Below are 21209 nucleotides of genomic sequence, written 5' to 3'. Positions count from 1 at the left end.
TCCTTTGACTTGATATCATCGCCGATCGATTACATCTTCCTGAAATCTCTCGACAATTGTGTCGTGCTCATCAACATTCTGAGCTCTTCCAGCATATCAATCGAATTCGTGATGAGAAATACCATCATTGACCTTCGATGATTTGAGTTATGATCGACAACCCCCTTATCTTCTTTCGAACACATGTTTGATCATGTCTCGGTTATACCTTGGACTCCTTGCCATTCCTGCAATTGTTCCTGGAGTATTTCTTATGATCTTCAACTCCAACCCCTACTTGGAACACCATGTTAATGCTACCTCAAAGCATGACTGAGGTATTCCGAATATCAACAAGAACATTGGAAGCACATTGTCGAATGTTTCTTGATCTATTATCCAAACACCATTGTCTGGGTAATTGATACATCTCCGTCGTATCTACTTTTCCAAACACTTTTGCCCTTGTTTTGGACTCTAACTTGCATGATTTGAATGGAACTAACCCGGACTAACGCTGTTTTCAGCAGAATTGCCATGGTGTTATTTTTGTGCAGAAATAAAAGTTCTCGGAATGACCTGGGACTTCACGGAGATTATTTTTGGAAATAATAAAAAATACTGGCGAAAGAATCAAGGCTAGGGGGCCCACACCCTATCCACAAGGGTGGGAGGCGCGCCTACCCCCCTGGGCGCGCCCCCTGCCTCATGGGCCCCCTGGTGCTCCACCGACCTCAACTCCAACTCTATATATTCACGTTCGGGGAGAAAAAAATCAGAGAGAAGGATTCATCGCGTTTTACGATACAGAGCCGCCGCCAAGCCCTAATCTCTCTCGGCAGGGCTGATCTGGAGTCCGTTCGGGGCTCCGGAGAGGGGAATCCGTCGCCATCGTCATCATCAACCATCCTCCATCACCAATTTCATGATGCTCACCGCCGTGCGTGAGTAATTCCATCATAGGCTTGCTGGATGGTATGGGTTGGATGAGATTTATCATGTAATCGAGTTAGTTTTGTTTGGGTTTGATCCCTAATATCCACTATGTTCTGAGATTGATGTTGCTATGACTTTGCTATGCTTAATGCTTGTCCCTAGGGCCCGAGTGCCATGATTTCAGATCTGAACCTATTATGTTTTCATGAATATATGTGAGTTCTTGATCCTATCTTGCAAGTCTATAGTCACCTACTATGTGTTATGATCCGGCAACCCCGAAGTGACAATAATCGGGACCACTCCCGTTGATGAACGTAGTTTGAGGAGTTCATGTATTCACTAAGTGTTAATTCTTTGGTCCGGTACTCTATTAAAAGGAGGCCTTAATATCCCTTAGTTTCCAATAGGACCCCGCTGCCACGGGAGGGTAGGACAAAAGATGTCATGCAAGTTCTTTTCCATAAGCACGTATGACTATATTCGGAATACATGCCTACATTACATTGATGATTTGGAGCTAGTGCCGTGTCACCCTATGTTATAACGGTTACATGAATAATTGCATCCGACATAATTATCCATCACCGATCCAATGCCTACGAGCTTTTACATATTGCTCCTTGCTTAGTTACTTTACCGTTGCCACTGTTACAATCACTACAATACTGCTACTATTACTTTTGCCACCGTTACCGTTACTTCCATACTACTTTGCTACTAAACACTTTGCTACAGATATTAAGTTATCCAGGTGTGGTTAAATTGACAACTCAGCTACTAATACTTGAGAATATTCTTTGGCTCCCCTTGTGTCGAATCAATAAATTTGGGTTGAATACTCTACCGTCGAAAACTGTTGCGATCCCCTATACTTGTGGGTTATCAAGACTATTTTCTGGCGCCGTTGCCGGGGAGCATAGCTCTATTCTTTGAGTCACTTGGGATTTATATCTGCTGACCACAATGAGGAACCTGAAAGACGAGAAAACCAAAATTTATCCCTCAACTACGAGGGGAGGTAAGGAACTGCCAGCTAGCTCTGCACTTGATTCTCCTTCTGTTTTGAGTAACCTTGCGACACCTAAACCTGCTTCTGCTATTAAATCTGATACGTCGCATGTTATTGATGATGCCACTTCTGCTATGCATGATACTTATGATGAAACTACTTCTATGCTTGATACTACAGTGCCACTAGGTGAATTTCTGGATGAACAACTTGCTAGGGCTAGAGAGAATGAAATTATTGAAACTGACAATATTGATGAAAGTGATGCTGAAGATTCTCCCCCTAGATATGAATTGCCTGTTGTGCCTGAGGGTTATGTTATGGATGAAGAAACTGCTAGAGATTTTCTTGCCTGCAATGATAGAAGTGATCTTAAGAAATTATTTGTTAAGCTGAAAGAAAAATCTTTGAATGCTAGAATGAAATATGACCCTGCTTTTGCTACTTCACCTATCTTTGTTACTGATAAGGATTATGATTTCTCTGTCGATCCTGAGATAGTTACTCTGGTTGAATCTGATCCTTTCTATGCCTATAATCTGAAACTGTTGTGGCACATCTTACTAAATTAAATGATATAGCTACCCTATTCACTAATGATGAGAAAACTCGCTACTATTATATCCTTAAATTATTTCCGTTCTCATTAAAGGGTGATGCTAAGACATGGTTTAATTCTCTTGATCCTGGTTGTGTGCGTAGTCCCCAGGATATGATTTATTACTTCTCTGCTAAATATTTCCCTGCTCATAAGAAATAAGCTGGTTTAAGGGATATATATAATTTTGTGCAAATTGAAGAAGAGAGGCTCCCACAAGCTTGGGGGAGGCTTCTCCAATTACTTAATGCTTTGCCTGATCATCCTCTCAAGAAAAATGAAATACTTGATATCTTTTATAATGGACTAACCGATGCTTCCAGGGACCACCTGGATAGTTGTGCTGGTTGTGTTTTCAGGGAAAGAACTGTTGATGAAGCTGAAATTCTATTGAATAATATGTTGACTAATGAAAATAATTGGACACTTCCCGAACTAAGTCCTAAGCCAACTCCGAAGAAAAGGGGTATTCTATTTCTCAGTCCTGAAGATATGCAAGAGGCAAAGAAATCTATGAAAGAAAAAGGTATTAAAGCTGAAGATGTTAAGAATTTACGTCCTGTTGAAGAAATATATGGCCTTAATTTACCACCTATTCAATAAATACATGGCCTTAATCTACCACCTATTGAAGAAACACATGGTCTTGATAACCCGACACAGGTAGTAAAGGTAAATTCTCTCTATAGATATGATAAAGCTGAAGTCCCGCCTACTAAGTTTGCTAGCCAATGCTTAGATGAATTTGATAATTTTATGGTTAAGCAAGAAGATTTCAATGCTTATTTTGGTAGACAATTAAAACGCAATGCTTATATGATTGAACACTTGAGTGATTATATGTCTAGAGTTAAAGGTGAACTTAAACTCATTAGTAAACATGCTTCTATGGTTACCAGTCAAGTTGAAAAAGTACTTAAAGCTCAAAATGATTTGCTCAATGAATTAAATAGTAAGAAAAACGATAATGCTGTTAGAGTTATGACTAGAGGGGGTAAAATGACTCAGGAACCTTTGTATCCTGAGGGCCACCCTAAGAGAATTGAGCAAGATTCTTAGAGAACTAATGTAGATGCACCTAGTCCTTCTAAGAGGAAGAAAAAGAAAAATGATAGGACTTTGCATGCTTCTACTGAACCTGTTGTTGACGCACCTGAGAATCCCAATGATATTTCTATTTCAGATGCTGAAACACAATCAGGTGATGAAAACGAACCTAGTGATAATATTAATGATGATGTTCATGTTGATGCTCAACCTAGCAATAATAATGATGTAGAAATTGAACCTGCTGTTGGTCTTGATAACCCACAATCAAAGAATCAACGTTATGATAAGAGAGACTTCATTGCTAGGAAGCATGGTAAAGAAAGAGAACCATGGGTACAGAAACCCATGCCTTTTCCCCCCAAACCATCCAAGAAAAAGGATGATGAGGATTTTGAGCGCTTTGCTGAAATGATTAGACCTATCTTTTTGCATATGCGTTTGTCTGATATGCTTAAAATGAATCCTTATGCTAAATATATGAAAGATATTGTTACAAATAAAAGAAAGATACCGGAAGCTGAAATTTCCACCATGCTTGCTAATTACACTTTTAACGGTGGAATACCAAAGAAACTAGGAGATCCAGGAGTACCAACTATACCATGCTCCATTAAAAGAAACTATGTTAAAACTGCTTTATGTGATCTTGGAGCTGGTGTTAGTGTTATGCCTCTCTCTTTATATCGTAGACTTGATTTGAATAAGTTGACACCTACTGAAATTTCTTTGCAAATGGCCGATAAATCAACTGCTATACCTGTCGGTATTTGTGAATATGTGCCTGTTGAGGTTGCAAACATTACTATTTTAACGGACTTTGTTATTCTTGATATTCCCGAGGACGATAGTATGTCGATTATCCTTGGTAGACCCTTTTTGAATAATACAGGGGCTGTTATTGGTTGCAAAAAAGGCAATGTCACTTTTCCTGTTAATGGTAATGAGCATACGGTACACTTTCCGAGGAAACAACCTCAAGTCCACAGTATCAACTCTATTGGAAAAAGTCCATCGATTATTATTGGAGGTTTTGAATTTCCTCTTCCTACTGTCAAGATGAGATATGATATTCTTATTATTGGGGACGTGCATATCCCCGTTGAGGTAACCTAGTGCTATTCGAAAATTCTTCGGTTTCATGCGATTCAGAATGAGTTTGTTAACAAGACCTGATCAACCTGGTTAGTGGATTCCTTTTGATGAGCATGAGATGGATGAAGTTAGAAAGTACAACCTTCTGTACCTTTGTTTTACTTTCTGTTATTTAGATTAAATAAAGAAAAGTAGTATTTTCTATCTGTTTTCTGATTTATCCGTGCAATAAAAAATACCCCGAAAATAAAAGTTCTCCAAATGCCCCGAAATTGAAATATGATTTTTTTCGGGAATATTAAAGAATAATTGGCACAGAGAACACAGCAGGGGGAGCAAGCACCTGGCCACGAGGGTCCAGGGCGCGCCCACCCCCCTGGGCACGCCCCCTGCCTTGTGGGCCCATGGTGGCTCCCCTCCGATTATTCCAGCCACCACACACTCCTTCCTCCCCAAAAAATCACCAACCAGCTCAAGCACGAGTTTTAGCTCATCTTGCTGCCATTTTCGATCTCCTTGCTCAAAGCTGCACTCACAAATCTGCTTTGGGGGATTGTTCTTTGGTATGTGACTCCTCCAATGGTCCAATTAGTTTTTGTTCTAGTGCTTTATTTATTGCAAATTTTTCTGCTTAGGTGACCCTGTTCTTGAGCTTGCATGTCAAATTTATTTGGTCCCAAGTAGTTTTAATGCATGATATAGTCTCTAGGCACTTGTGGGAGTAGTTGCTATCAATTTTGTTGAGTTTGGTTCACTTTTATTTGAAGTTACTAAAAATTTCAGAAATTTTTTAGAGGAAGAAATATATTTAGGAAGATGTACCAAGGTGGTTCTTCAAGGAAGCAAGGACCCAGACCTGCAATACGTGAGCCGGACCATGAACCACCAAGAGAAGCTCAAGTGCGGCCCTGTGAATGGCCTGTCAGAAAACTTCATGGTCCGAGCAGGAATTAAGGAGGAATTTGAGGCATATGTGCGTAACGCTGATTTGGAGGGCTTCGTGTCAGATAAGTGCCTCCAACACTATTACCTTACTGATTCCTTTGTGAGAGGATTTAGATTTTCATCATCACGCAACTCTCGCACGGTCCTGTTTGATCTTTATGATAAATCCTATACCACGGACCTAGAGGATTTTACTACTGCTTGTAAACTCCCGCAGTGGGGTAGTGCTAGTGAACCCCGCAAATCTGAGTTTAGAGATTTTCTTGCTAGTATCACAGTGGGGGGAATCTAGAGAAATAACACAAGCTACCATAGGGAGCATTCATCTTCCTGCTATACATTATTTTGCTCTCTTCATAGGTAGATGCATAAATGGTAAGGATGAAGCTTGCCACATGTGTGTTCCTGATCTCAGTGTTCTCAGGAGTGCTGTGTTAGGGGATAAACAATATAACTTGGGGGCTATTGTTGTGCGTAGGTTGCATAATAACAATATAAATGGAGATTTGTTTGGTGGAATTTATGCAACCCGCTTAGCTAATTATCTTGAGATTCCTATTCGTGATTATGATATGGAATTGCCTCCTGCTTGTCTAGATTTTAATGCCATGGTTCGCCATCAGTTTGTTGAGAGGAGTGAATAGCCTCTCCAGTACCGACTAATCTTTGACAGGCGTCATGCTGTCAATTAGAGATTATAGTTGCTTATTCCATTCTTAATTTGCTAGGAGTTTATAATGGTTTACCTTGCGTGCCAACATGCTATTAAAATGGTTGTGATGTGGTATCCTCCTTTGAATGATTCGAGTGGCTTGACATGGCTCATGTTCACGCATGTAGTTGAAACAAAATCAACATAGCCTCTACGATATTTATGTTCATGGTGGATTATATCCTACTCATGCTTGCACTCAATGTTTATTAATTTTAATGCATGTTCATGACTGTTGTTGCTCTCTAGCTGGTCGCTTCCTAGTCTTTTGCTAGCCTTCTCTTGTACTAAGCGGGAATACTGCTTGTGCATCCAATTCCTTAAACCCCAAAGTTATTCCATATGAGTCCACCATACCTTCCTATATGCGGTATCTACCTGCCGTTCCAAGTAAATTTGTATGTGCCAAACTCTAAACCTTCAAATGAAATTCTGTTTTGCATGCTCGAATAGCTCATGTATCAACTAGGCCTGTCTGTATCTTCCATGCTAGGCGGCTTATTCTCAAGAGGAATGGACTCCGCTCCTCACTCACGAGAAAATGGCTGGTCACCGGGATGCCCAGTCCCATGCTCTAAGCAAATCAAATCAAAATAATTGCAAACAAAACTCCCCCAGGATTGTTGTTAGTTGGAGGCACCCGTTGTTTCGGACAAGCCATGGACTGAAGTTTGTTGGTGGAAGGGGAGTATAAACTTTACCATTCTGTTTGGGAACCGCCTATAATGTGTGTAGCATGGAAGATATCGAGATCTCTCGGTTGTTATGTTGACAATGAAAGTATACCACTCAAAATATTATGTATCTCTATTTTAAAATTGAGCTCTAGCACCTCTACAAATCCCTGCTTCCCTCTGCGAAGGGCCTATCTATTCACTTTTATGTTGAGTCATCACCCTGTTATTAAAAAGCACCAGTTGGAGAGCACTGCTGTCATTTGCATCCATTACTATTAATTTATATTGAGTATGACTGGATCTCTTTTACCATGAATTACAATGTTTAGTCAGTCCTTGATCTTCAGAGGTGCTCTGCATTTATGTTTTTCGGTCTTAGAAAGGGCTAGCGAGATACCATCTTGTTATATCATATTATGATTGTTTTGAGAAAGTGTTGTCATCCGAGATTTATTATTATTGCTCGCTAGTTGATTATGCCATTGATATGAGTAAACTTGAGACCTAAATGTTATTTTGAATATGGTTAGTTCATAGTCTTTGCTGAAAACTTGAATGCTGGCTTTACATATTTACAACAACAAGAGCAAACAGAGATTGTAAAAGTTTTTCTTTATCACAAGTTTATCAACTGAATTGCTTGAGGACAAGCAAAGGTTTAAGCTTGGGGGAGTTGATATGTCTCCGTCGTATCTACTTTTCCAAACACTTTTGCCCTTGTTTTGGACTCTAACTTGCATGATTTGAATGGAACTAACCTGGACTGACGCTGTTTTCAGCAGAATTGCCATGGTGTTATTTTTGTGCAGAAATAAAAGTTCTCGGAATGACCTGAGACTTCACAGAGATTATTTTTGGAAATAATAAAAAATACTGGCGAAAGAATCAAGGCCAGGGTGCATACACCCTATCCACGAGGGTGGGGGCGCGCCTACCCCCCTGGGCGCGCCCCCTGCCTCATGGGCCCCCTGGTGCTCCACCGACCTCAACTCCAACTCTATATATTCACATTCGGGGAGAAAAAAATCAGAGAGAAGGATTCATCACGTTTTACGATACGGAGCCGCCGCCAAGCCCTAATCTCTCTCGGGAGGGCCGATCTAGAGTCTGTTCGGGGCTCCGGAGAGGGGAATCCGTCGCCATCGTCATCATCAACCATCCTCCATCACCAATTTCATGATGCTCACCACCCTGCGTGAGTAATTCCATCATAGGCTTGCTGGACGGTATGGGTTGGATGAGATTTATCATGTAATCGAGTTAGTTTTGTTTGGGTTTGATCCCTAATATCCACTATGTTTTGAGATTGATGTTGCTATGACTTTGCTATGCTTAATGCTTGTCCCTAGGGCCCGAGTGCCATGATTTCAGATCTGAACCTATTATGTTTTCATGAATATATGTGAGTTCTTGATCCTATCTTGCAAGTCTATAGTCACCTACTATGTGTTATGATCCGGCAACCCCGAAGTGACAATAATCGGGACCACTCCCGTTGATGAACGTAGTTTGAGGAGTTCATGTATTCACTAAGTGTTAATTCTTTGGTCCGGTACTCTATTAAAAGGAGGCCTTAATATCCCTTAGTTTCCAATAGGACCCCGCTGCCACGGGAGGGTAGGACAAAACATGTCATGCAAGTTCTTTTCCATAAGCACATATGACTATATTCGGAATACATGCCTACATTACATTGATGAACTGGAGCTAGTTCTGTGTCACCCTATGTTATAACTGTTACATGAATAATCGCATCCGGTATAGTTATCCAGCACCGATCCAATGCCTACGAGCTTTTTACATATTGCTCCTTGCTTAGTTACTTTACCGTTGCCACTGTTACAATCACTACAATACTGCTACTGTTACTTTTGCCACCGTTACCGTTACTTCCTTACTACTTTGCTACTAAACACTTTGCTGCAGATATTAAGTTATCCAGGTGTGGTTGAATTGACAACTCAGCTACAAATACTTGAGAATATTCTTTGGCTCCCCTTGTGTCCAGTCAATAAATTTGTGTTGAATACTCTACCCTCAAAAACTGTTGCGATCCCCTATACTTGTGGGTTATCAGTAATATCATGATTCTTCCCTCGCCCCCTTTATCTAAATGCTTTTGAACTTGCTCTCATATCATGTATATCCTGCCTCGCTTCCCCTTGGGAAGGATGTACTCCCTATTCTTGTGTGTAAACACATTTTCCTTTCCATTGGTCTGATTACTTTGATAATTTCATTTTCCTTTCCATTGGTTTGTTTAACCTTCTTGTGATCTATATGATATAAGCAGAAATAATTCCCTGCTTATAAAACACCCCGATGCACAACCTTGTTAGTGAGACCCTGTTACTATTGTTGATTACATTCCGGTAACCACCGATGGACGAGAACCTTGCCGATTGGTCCGCCTCGTTCAACGAGCAGGAATATGGTTCTCTTCGTCCCTCGCCCTTGGTACCAATGTTGCCACCGACATAACTGACAGGCTAACCTCTGACATACCTTGTTGTCGTGAACAGTAAAATGACACTGTTCTCCATACTCTTGATCTGCCCTCATCATAGTTCCATAGAACCGGAACCTGACTCTCCTATATATCCTTTATTCCGAAGTATCATTTGCTCTTGGCTTTGTGTGTTGTCACGAGCCACCCTCCGAGAGATGATCTGTTGCCGATGCTCTGAACCCCCTTCTCACACTCTGTTCAGGTATCGATCGTTTGTCCATTCGCTTGAAACTTCCTATTGTACCTTCATATTTTGCTCTCGATGTTTTCTTAAGTTTCAACTCGAGAGATACTTCTGCCACATTCCCTGAATTGTTCACCAGATAATCAACCCTATAAGGGTCAGTTCTCCCGAAGTTACTCTTTACTTCCCCACTTAAATCTCGGGATGAGATTTCTTGTAGTGCAGGAGATTTGTAACACCCCGAGAATCATGCTACAGTAATATCCCACTAATGGTGCCATGTCATGAAGTTTGTCTAAGCCAAACTGCTCCTCGATAGATTCAAAGTCAAATTTAAATTGAAAATAACGCCAAATAAATTATTTCTCCAAGCAGTAAAACAAAAATGTTCGCTGGGTTGCAAATATTCACTAACTAAATGTCATGAATGATTCAACATCATTTGAGATATTTAATTTCCCCTAGAAATTAAAGCAGTTCCGAATCAACATTTTAAATGCTTTTCCAGTTGTGAAAAATCCAAATCAATTCAAACCCCTCCCAAACTTTTTGTGGCAGTGGCATATATTGTAATGTATTTATTCGGCCAAGTTCCCCATTTTACAAAGACCAATTGGCAACTCAAAATGCTGCAAACAGATTCTGTAAAAGAAAAACAGAAAATCATTTAATATAAAAACGAAAAGGCCTATCTACTACTGTGCACGTGAGCCCACTAGCTACTGCCTAGCCCAGCATAGCGTCGGGCATCCCGCGGCCCTCCTTGGAGGTTAAGAGCATCGCCCTGCACTCCCCCGAAAACCCTACCCAACTCCCCCCCTTCCTCGCGCCGCTTCTATCTCCCACATACACACCGAGCGTAGTCGACGTCGAGCCCTCGTCGATCCCGAAGCCACCATCGTCCCCGCGCCCCGCCAAGGTGTCCAACAGCTCCGCCATCGTCTTCTTCATCTTCCTCGTTGATGAGATCAAGCCCGGGGGCACCGCATCGACCGGATCGACGCCGTTTTCCACCTTCAGTCACCGTGACACCATCACCAGAATTGATGCCTCTGCAGCAACTAAACTCCTCGAAGAGCCTCCTTGAGCTCCTTTGGTGAGCTCCGCGTCTTCCCCCTCTCTTTTTCATGCTATCTCGATGCTGCAGTTGTAGTTTTCGCCGGCCGCATATCTGCACCGCCGCCATGCTCGCCGTTGCCACTATAACCCACCCTGCGTCGAGCTGCTGCTGCTACCGTGCTCTAGAGGGCTTCACGAAGCCGATGCTCCAAGTAACCCGCTCGTTTGCGTGTTGTAATGGAAACCCAGCCGCGGTCGTGACCTTGTGGTCGCCATTGCCGGACCTCGCCCTGCGCCCGCTCGCCCGTGTCCTCTGGACGGGCCCGCCCTAGACCCGCACCCACGTCCGCTGCCGCTGCGGGCTGCTGCCGGTGCGCGCCCAGTCGCCCATGGCCGCGCCTCTGCGCCTGCCGCAGCTGCCTTCTCCTTGCCGTTGCTCTGCTTCCGGCGCTGCTGCTGCTCCCGTCCCTGGCTGCTGCTCCTTGCTGCCGGAGCTGCTGCTCCTTGCTACCTGCTGCTGCCGCTACCCACTGCTGCCTACAGCGCTGCAATACTACATGCCACTGCTCCTGCTGCCATAGCTGCTGCTGGTGGTGTTTAAGATGTGCATGGCCATGGCCTTTGCCTTTGTGCATGGCCGGCTGGCTCTCTGTATGAGGCCAGCCCACTTACTGTAGTTTATTTTTGGCTGATTAGTAATTAGGTATGGACGACGATAACTGCCACACGTGTGGGCGTTAAGGGGTTTTCCCACACATTTTGTGTGGTGCCTAAGAAGACCAGCCCACACGCCTACGTGTGGGCAAAACAACTAGCGCCCGGACACCTCTTTTTTCCCTTGCGGTCCCTCTCATGCGCCTACGTGTGGGCAAAATGCATAACGCCCACACGACCTCTCTCAGCCACCTACCTCACGGTCCCGCACGCCCAGCGTGAAAGTTACCACGCGTCCCCGCAATTGCCATGGTCCGGACCCTTTTCAATGTCACTTTACATGCAGTTGCCATGGCGCTGAACAAGAGTTGCCATGTCGGACAACTACAGTTGCCATGGTTGCTCAACTGCAGTTGCCATCTCAGGTCAAGTGCCAGATGCCATTTTGGACAACCGCAGCTGTTGCCATTTATGGTATGGTTTACTATAGTTGCCATGATTCGAAAACTTTAGATATTGCCACCTACTAATAGTAAGCAGTTGCCATGTATGGTCTGGTTTACTACAGTTGCCATGATTTAAAAACCTTAGGAGTTGCCACCTACTAACACTAGGCAGTTGCCGTGTAGCGCTACAAAGAGACATGGCAAAACAACATGTTCGGGTAAAAGAGAGAGTTTCCATCTGCTTACAAGCACACTAGGGCAGTTGTCATGTACCCTGCAAAACATATGGCAACTGACATGTTCGGGTAAAAAAGAGAGTTGCCATTTGTTTAAAGCACACTAGGGCAGCTGCCATGTACATTGCAAAACGCATGGCAACTGGCAGCTTGGGTGTGGGAGAGGAGACGGGCGTGTGGGCGAGATGGCAAATGCCCACACACCAGCCCTTGTGCGTGCGTGAAAACTGGTGTGTGGGCGAACTGCTAAACGCCCACACACCGGCCCCTCCGTGTGGTGAAACGGATGTGTGGGTGACCGGGTGAATGCCCACACAACAGCCCAGTCCTACGTGGCACCACAAACATGCCAAGATTCGTGCACCCACAAACGGACGCGGATCCATGTGTGTGGGCGAGATGTAAACGCCCACACGTGTGGGCGTTAGTGTTTCCGTTAGGTATAGCTAGTATTCAATGGCATGTGGGACCTCCCTTGATTAAATTAGTTAGATGGTTTAGTAATGCATGTGGCAATGACATGTGGGCCACACATTCTATTGACCGGTCAAGTTGACTCGGTCAACCCAACCCATGGTCCCACCCGTAATACACGCTGGTTAGCACAGCCCCATGTGACAAAAGTAATTAGATATTTAATTTTCGAATTGAAATAACTCAGAAAATATTATAAAGTTTGAAAATTAATATAAAATATTCAGTAACTCGGATGAAAATACTTTGTACATGAAAGTTGCTGAGAAAAATCCAACTAATCCGAATACGCGGTCCATTCATCTGTCCCATGCCCCTAGCATGCTGAACATGGAACTTTACCCCTCTTTTCCTCTGTCCGGAAAACGCCAAACACCGGAAAACCTCTTCGGATGTTTTCCCTCTCCGTCTGCAACGTGTAGTACTATGTTAGAACACCCTTAGCTCTGCTTATTGCCATGTCATGCATCTGTTTGCTCTGTATTTACTGTTTCTTCCCCCTCTTCTCTCCGGTAGACTTTGAGACTGACGCCGATGCTGCCCTTGTGATCGACTATGTCGACGAAGACACTTCTTCCTTTTTAGCAGAGCTTCCAGGCAAGCCCCCCTTTTGATCATCCCGATATCGCCCATTCCATTCTCTCATGCTTGCATTAGATTTTGCTATTATTATTGTTTGCTCCTATTCTGATGCATAGCCTGCTTTTGTAACCTGCTCATTGTACCTTACCTACTTATCCTAAGCTGCTTAGTATAGGTTGGTTAGTGATTCATCAGTGACCCCCACTTGGTCCTTGTTGCCCCTGCTTCATCATCGACGACTCGACCAATGTGATCGACGGCCAGAGCCCGAAGCCTCACATCACATCACGCCCCTTTTGTAGCTCGACTCTAAAGAGTGACCATCGAGTGCCGAGGGTGGAACCTCATACATCACTCCTGACGAGATCTCTGTAGTGTAGCTATTCGGTCGTGGTCATCGAGGGTGATTTCCTCCTTAACCACTTCCGATACGACTCTGTCATGCAACCCCTCAAGTGTGAACCTCGAGGGTGGTTCCTCTTACGTTCACCTTGATGATTAGATCGAGTGGAATTCACCGGGGGTGATTCCTCGGGATTTCCCCTTGATGTTTGGACACACGGATAGTTGGACTTTATAACTGTTACTTGGAAAGGCGGGTCGACCCTGAGGGGTACCCGCGAGTGATGTGGAGACGGGTTGACCTGGAGGGTACCCGAGAGTTGAATATGAGGCGTTGTCGGGCATTCTTAGCCCTTGCCGCAAGTCCTCGAGACGGGGTGACGGGGTCACATCTTTCTTGAGTCTCTGCTCGTGACCGCACTACTAACACACTAACAGTTTGGATATTTGATCCGAGGCGCCTCTGGCCTGATAGCACTAGCCATCACGTGGGCATAGTATGGGTGTTCTACGTCGTATGCATAAGCCGAAGCTTAATAGACGTCAGCGACTGAGCGGTGCGCGCTGGGTTGGACTGGTAAGCACCTGCCTTTTTAAAGAGGTAGCTAGGTCTGCTCACCGGCCACCCTCACAACATGCAGGAGTTCCCGGGGCGATGGCCCATGACCCCTGGGGGCATAGGTTTAGTCCGGCGTGCTGACCTCTGTATTAAGCCTAGGTCGGGTTGCGGCGTATTGTTTGGCCGAGGCCGGGCATGACCCTGGAAAGTGTGTCCGGCCAGAGTTAATCAAGCGTGATGGGTAAGTTGGTGCACCCCTGCAGGGGAGAAAACATCTATCGATAGCCTGTCCTATGGTAACGGACACTTGGGGTTGTATCCCGATTGATACAACTAGAACTGTATACTTGAGGTGATAACTGGATAGTATGGCTCTGGGATTGCTTTCTCGCATGGAGTCGAGAAAGGATCTCTGGCCGAGGTTGATAACACTACTATAACTTTACTTTATGCTATTCTGTACTCTTCTGAATACTGCAAGATGCTTGGAGCTGCTTGAAGATGCTAGTCTTCGATAGGCTAGGTTTTCCCCTTCTCTTCTGGCAGTCTGCAGCCCAGTCCACAGATACAGCATATTTCATTGATACCGATGCATATGTAGTGTAGATCCTTGCTTGCGAGTACTTTGGATGAGTACTCACGGTTGTTTTGCTCGCCCTTTTCCCCCTTTCTTCTTCTTTCCGGTTGATGCAACGAGATGTCGGAGCCCAGGAGCCAGATGCCACCGTCGATGCCTACTAGTACGTGGAGACCGCCGATGACCAGGAGTAGTTAGGAGGCTCCCAGGCAGTAGGCCTTGCCTTTTTGATCGTAGATGCTTTTGTGCTTGCCTTCTTAAGGCAAACTTGTCTAACTTTTGTCTGTACTCAGATATTGTTGCTTCCACTGACTCTTGTGTTTTCGAGCTTATGTATTCGAGCCCTCGAGGCCCCTGGCTTGTAATATAAAGCTTGTATTATTTTAATTTGTGTCTAGAGTTGTGTTGTGATATCTTCCCGTGAGTCCCTGATCTTGATCGTACACATTTGTGTGTATGATTAGTGTACGATTGAATCGGGGGCGTCACAAGCTCCTTGTGGTCATGTAATGATTACTACGGTATTGTAATACCAAGCTTGATTGGATCCTGATATGATCGTGTGATGTCCGTGATGGTAAGCTGGTGCATGTGATGGTCACGAGGTAACCCGAGCAGAGTAAGTTGGTGCATGATAGTGTCATCAGATTGCATGCTAGTATCATCATGTTCAGATGTTCATGCCATGCTCGTATGGTTCTAGCTGTATCATGTGCGTGCTATGATTGGTCTGATAGTACCATGTTAATCCTTGTTAACCTGTAAATGCCATGCTGTTGTTTGTCTTGACTGCTTTTGGTTATTGTGAGCTTGCAAGTACATTGAATGTACTGACCTGGCGTGTCATGCCAGTTTGCAGGTCCTGCCTGGATTGCTTGCTTGTTTGGTGTGGTTCCTGTGCTCGCGAGCTAGGATAAACATTCCAGCCAGTGTCCCTGCGGATTGGAGTCCATCATCGTCGTTCGTTGTTCCGCTAGCAGTAGAGGTTCCGCTGCCTCGAGTTGTTATGCTGCTTGCAAAGAGCAACTATGGTTGGCGTAGTGTCGCCGTGCCGATGTTATTCATTGTAATATTGGAGACCTTGTATTTGTATTCGTGTTGTAATAGAGAGCTGGTTTGTTCTATGCTAAGCAGTGTCGTATTCCAGAAGACTTCACCTGGATCTCTGCGCTGGAATACGGGGTGTTCCGGTTTCTCTGAGCCGGTGTGCAACATATAGCAGGTCTCTACACTAGTAAATACAAATACTAAATTTTTATACTACCAAATGTGCTTGAAAAAACTGCATCCATTCCTGCAACAACACATGAGGTTTTATCTCTAGTATTCAATAAAATGATGATGTCCGTAAGGGTCAAATAATTCAACTTTTTTTCAACCACAAAAAAGCCAAAGTTTATTTTGCACCAGATCATATAGTAATCCAGAATCAATTAGGCATTAATCGTTGCGATTTAATCCAAAATAAATATTTCTATTAATTTCCTCCAAAAAATCTTTTCACTAATTCTATACGAATTATACCACGCGCCAATGCTCAATTGTGAACTAAAATATAGATCGACGGATACAACCGAATATGGTAATGAATTTAGTGGTTGTATCTTTTTCTACTAAAATATGGATGGACGAAGTAAATGGAATCGATCAATGCACTCAAATCGAGCATGATATTTCAGCGGCGGCTTAATGGTTCTTCTTCTCTGGTTTAAATCCAGGTCATTCATGTAATGCGGATGAGGAAATGACTACTTTAAATGTAATGAATTCAAACTAGAAAATTTTAGATTTCTAAGCATGGCAAAACGAAGGTTTTTTAATGGAAAACTATGTTCTTGTGAAGATGGAAATTTTCTTTAGAAAGAAAATGAAAAATCAGAAAAATTATGTTGTCACGAGGAAGACAATTTCCAAAATATAATGTATCACAAAAATTTCATTTGGTCATGCTTACAAATCTAAGGTCATATTTTTCATATTTCTCAATTTGTTTGGAGCATTTAATTGGCATTGAATAATGGCCAAACTATTTCCCAATGATGTAGATTAATATGATCTTTAATGTCCACCAAAAGATGATCTTTCATAGCTCTCGCTGCCCCTCCACTCCCTGGCGCATTGGCTCCGCATGTCCATCATGTCGGCGACCTCCTGGTATATATAGGGGCGCCCCACCACACAATTGCCAAACACCCCACCGATTTCTTCTCTCCCTCTCTCTCTCAGCAGAAAGACAAACACAAAAAGGGGGAAGCAGAGCAGAGGACCGCCAGAAAAGGGAAGAGGAGAACGGCAGAGGAGGTAAGTTCCACCGCTGGGATGCTCCGAGGGAAGGCAGGAATGGGTAGGGGCGGCGCCGAGAAGCCATCGGAGGAAGAGGTCGTCGAGCTAGAGGTAAAGCTGCCTACCGGCTGGGAGAGACGGCTCGACTTGCCAGTGAGTCTCCCTCCTATTACTATTTAGATTTGCTCCTCTGTTCTTCCAACCTTTAGTTTTGTATCTTCATGTGGTTTGTTACACCCGCATGCGCACATGTTTGGTTCTTAATAAATTCACGCTCATGTGGTTTCGGTCCGAGATGAAATTCCAAAGAATTATATAATTTGCAGGTAACTATGTCCAGAGATCAAACCCATCTCCTTTGATTGATTTGACGGCATGATAATCAAAATTTTGGTTCTGCTGAGCTCTAATTACAGAGTTGTTTGTTCTTCATGTTCACCATACAAATTCTTAACAAGGTGAAAATTTCTTGTTTTTGTGCAGTCTGACAAGACGTTCTTGACTCCTCATCGCCAGCAGGCCACCCGAGACGGCCACCAGGACCTCAACCTGCCTCCCACGGCATCCACCGCCGATGTCGTCACCACCACCTCCGCGTTCTACACACTCAACATGGTCCGCGAAGCACTAGAGCGCGCCGCCGCCGCGCGTTCCACCACCTCACCGGATATGTCGTCCTCCTTGTTGGCATCCACCTCATCCTCGCCCTCCTCCCTGGGAAAGCGTAGCCGCTCGCCGCCTTCAAGCACAACGCCATCAGCTGCAAACCCGACCATCCGCACGTGCGTGTGCCCGTCCTGCTTCACGCATGAGCTCATCGCCGAGGTTGAACCCTGGTGCCCGCGGTGCGGACCAAAGGTGCCGCCGCTCCCCAATACGCCCGCCGCCCACAACAGCGGGAAGAAGCCCAGGATTGACCTAAATGCTGAAGCCGATGAGACCGAATGAATAAGAAAAGATGAACGACAAATGTTTTTTTAATTTTTGGAAAACTTTTTCATGTAGTCAATTGGTTGGGGTAGCAGGAGTAGGGGTTGCAATAGAATACAAAGGATTTGGGTCTCATGCCCCGGGCCAAGCCCTGGGGGCCTAGGTCCTAGATCCGCCACTAGGAAGGAGCCCCACTATTTGAAGACACTACAATGTTCTTCTTCATCGCCACCATGGTGGAGATCCAAGTCGGCTCGGTCGTGAGTTACTGTCCTTGCATATCTGCTTTGATGAATCATCATTTGAATCAGCACCTCCACCTCCATAGCACCGGTGGCGATGCCACCCCAAATTAGGCTGGCCCTCCCCCGTGCTCCTTTGCAGTTGCAATACCCTGTTGTTTAAGAAACTTCGCACACACCTGGGAATCTCAATTGAAACTTTTTTTGACATCAAAATACTCTTTATTGCAAGATGATGACCGTATTATCTTTTACAAGAGTATCAACAATTTCTATGGGTGGATCTTCCATCCACCCCCACACACCTTATTTCTAGCTAGTTTAGCTAAATCATGGGCAGCACATTTAGTCTTTCTAGGAGCATGCCCAAAAATAATATGCAGGAAATCACACACAAGGTGATATATATCATCAAAAACTGCCGCTGACAAACCAAAAGTGGGACGACCTCCATTCTTCATTATTTCTATCTCCTCGATGTTGTTAGAGTTCACCTCTATGTAGTTACACCTGACTGTAGTTGTCAAATTGAGACCAAACTGTAAGGTAAGTGCCTCGGTCATAAGAGCATCTCCACACCAATCGAGTTCCCTGTTTCGTGCCACGACGAATCTGCCATTCGAGTATCTGATGATAGTTTCATACGACCCCTTGAGTAAGTTTGGGCCAAAAGCCCCATCCACGTTTAGTTGCACATAGTTGCTCCTTGGTCTTTCCCAGCCATGTCGCTTGATGGTCGCCTTTGCATCACTCGCCATGTTATAGTTAGCAACCGAATATCTGATTGCCATTGCTATGAACTTTGGTTTCATTGTGCACTAACTTTCTCCCCTCCCACCATAAATACAAAAAACCAATAGCAATTGCTTCTGTTAAATTTCCTAGACCGAGGACCACACATTCTTTAGCTGGTTGTAGCAATAAATATCCTAGCACAGCTTCCACTACAAAAAAATATACTTCCGTGATGATATGTGTTTGTCATAGTAGGTCACGTTTTCTGTCATGCATGTACATCCATGACAAATTTATGACAAAATCAAGATAGTCATACATGTGCTGTCGTAGAAGTGTTCCATGACATTACCAAAATTATCGTCACGGAAGTGTCCACTTCCATGACGATAAATCACGTGTCATAGAAGTGCTTTCGTCAAGGGTGACCGACACATGGCATCGACCGTAACGGCTCGCCGTTAAGCTATCGGGTCCGGTTTTTGATCCGATAACCCGTTAACAGCACGGACCAATGGGGATTTTCCATGTGTAAAATTCTCATTGGCCGACGGAACCACGTGTTGGCTCCGCGTTGGTACAGATGTCATCCACTCATTGGACAGGAGGCGCCTATGATACGTCGACACGTGGCACGGCCCAATAGAGGCCCATTCTAGTAAAAAGGTCGGCCCAGCTAAAGGCCCACCATGTTTTTTCAGACAGTAGTGGGCTGGTCCGTTAACAGCCTGCCATGTTTTGGGTCAAATAGAGGCCCATAGCAGATCAGGCCCGTTCACAGCCTGCCGTGTTTTGGGCCAAATTACGGCCCATATCGGATCAAGCCCGTTAATAGGCCACTGTACCTTTGGGCCCATTCTAAGACGGGTTTGTATTTCAGCCTGTTAAATGCCCGTTTACCAGTTCGGCCCGATAATAATTTCGGCCTGTGAGCGGCCCATGGAGTATCTAGGATGTTGTCAGCCCGGTTTAACTTTAGGCCATTTAACGGCCCACGCAGAAACTGGGCTATTTCTTGTCCGAAGTAACTTTAGGCCTCTTAATGGCCCGTAGTATTCGTGGATAAATTTCAGCCCAACTGGCCTATCGGCCTGTTAGTGGCCCGTGTAACAGTTTGGCCTAATTACAGCCCGCGTTGAATCCGGCCTGCTTACAGCCCATCTGATAATGGCTCATTACACTTTTGGGCCTATGGCCCGCGTGGATACCAGCCTGCTTAAAGCCCATAATTTTATTGGGCCAAAGAGGCCCGAGATATATTTTGGCCTGTTAACTGCTCGTCCTATTTGGGCCCAACATGGGCGTTAGGAAGTTTCGGCCTGTATTGGCCCATGAATTTTTTGGCTCAACACTAGCCCAATCTAGGTTTTAGCATGTTAAAAGCCCATGGTATTCTCTGGCCCACCTGGCCAGGACTTTACTCGGCCTGTTAAAGGCGGGAAACTACAATAGGTTTAGACCTGCTAATGGCCCAAGATGATTATAGGCGCAAGTTTTGGCCCATATGAGTAACGGGCCGGCCTGAAGACCGACAACGCTGAAATCCACTGAACCTTCCGGCCTAAATTACAGCATACCGACCAAAGAATAAACCTAGACTATACAATAAAGAAATTACAGCGTATTACATCCACTTGGAATCAAAGTTCGCTACTGGTGATAATAAAGCGCAACATGACTGCGGATTACATACACTGGGCATCAAAGGTCGCCACCAGTGCATATAAACGCGCCGACAAAAGAATATACAAAACTGAGAGCACTTCAGAAGGCACTAGGCCTAGCAAGGTCGGGCCCCACAAGCAGCCGGACAAGCTGATGAGACCTCAGTTGTGTCAACGATAGATGCTTCATCCCTAGCTGTACAGCACCATAGTGTGCACGGCAGTCCCCTGACATCCTCATTATATCTTTGACTTCAAGTCGGAGCTGAGCTAAAGCAAGCCTTTCCGCTTTAAGTTGAGACTGAAGAAGTCGAACTGATTGATGCAGCGACTGCACAGAGGTTGTCTCACACCTGCTAGTGAGTAGCTTCAACTCACTGTCTTCATCAAGACAGGACCTTGGGGTCATCTCGTTGTCCTCAAGATGGTTTGGCTCACTATCTTCCCTAAAGTTCTGCCAGGCATAAGAGATACGACTCTGAAAGAGAAACAAGGAGACACGTAACAGGTTTCAAAATTATATAAGCAAATAAATGGATATGTTCTGCATAAGGAACATGTTTTTACAACTACAATTTAAAACTGGTAGTTGTTGCAAACATCCAATTAGATGTAAACAGCAAAATAAACAGCAGTGGAGGAAATGATGCCTATCCAAATCTATACTAGAACAAAGTTTGAAGGCTTGAGAAGGATGAACTTACATTACATGTTAACACGGGCTGGACAAAG

The 21209-nt window shown here is 44.3% G+C and overlaps 1 protein-coding gene across 1 annotated transcript; it reads left to right on the top strand.

Moving 5' to 3' along the window:
• Nucleotides 1-16963: 16963 nt before the first annotated feature.
• LOC109752969 (uncharacterized) lies at nucleotides 16964-17854 on the top strand. The gene is made up of 2 exons (XM_020311898.3): nucleotides 16964-17059; nucleotides 17390-17854. The coding sequence occupies exons 1-2, from the start codon at nucleotides 16964-16966 to the stop codon at nucleotides 17852-17854; spliced, it is 561 nt and encodes a 186-aa protein (XP_020167487.1).
• The last annotated feature ends 3355 nt before the right edge of the window (nucleotides 17855-21209 follow it).

The sequence above is a fragment of the Aegilops tauschii genome, chromosome 2, assembly GCF_002575655.3.
Source record: "Aegilops tauschii subsp. strangulata cultivar AL8/78 chromosome 2, Aet v6.0, whole genome shotgun sequence".
NCBI classification, from domain to species: Eukaryota; Viridiplantae; Streptophyta; class Magnoliopsida; order Poales; family Poaceae; genus Aegilops; species Aegilops tauschii.
This window is presented reverse-complemented; position numbering and strand designations above follow the sequence as displayed.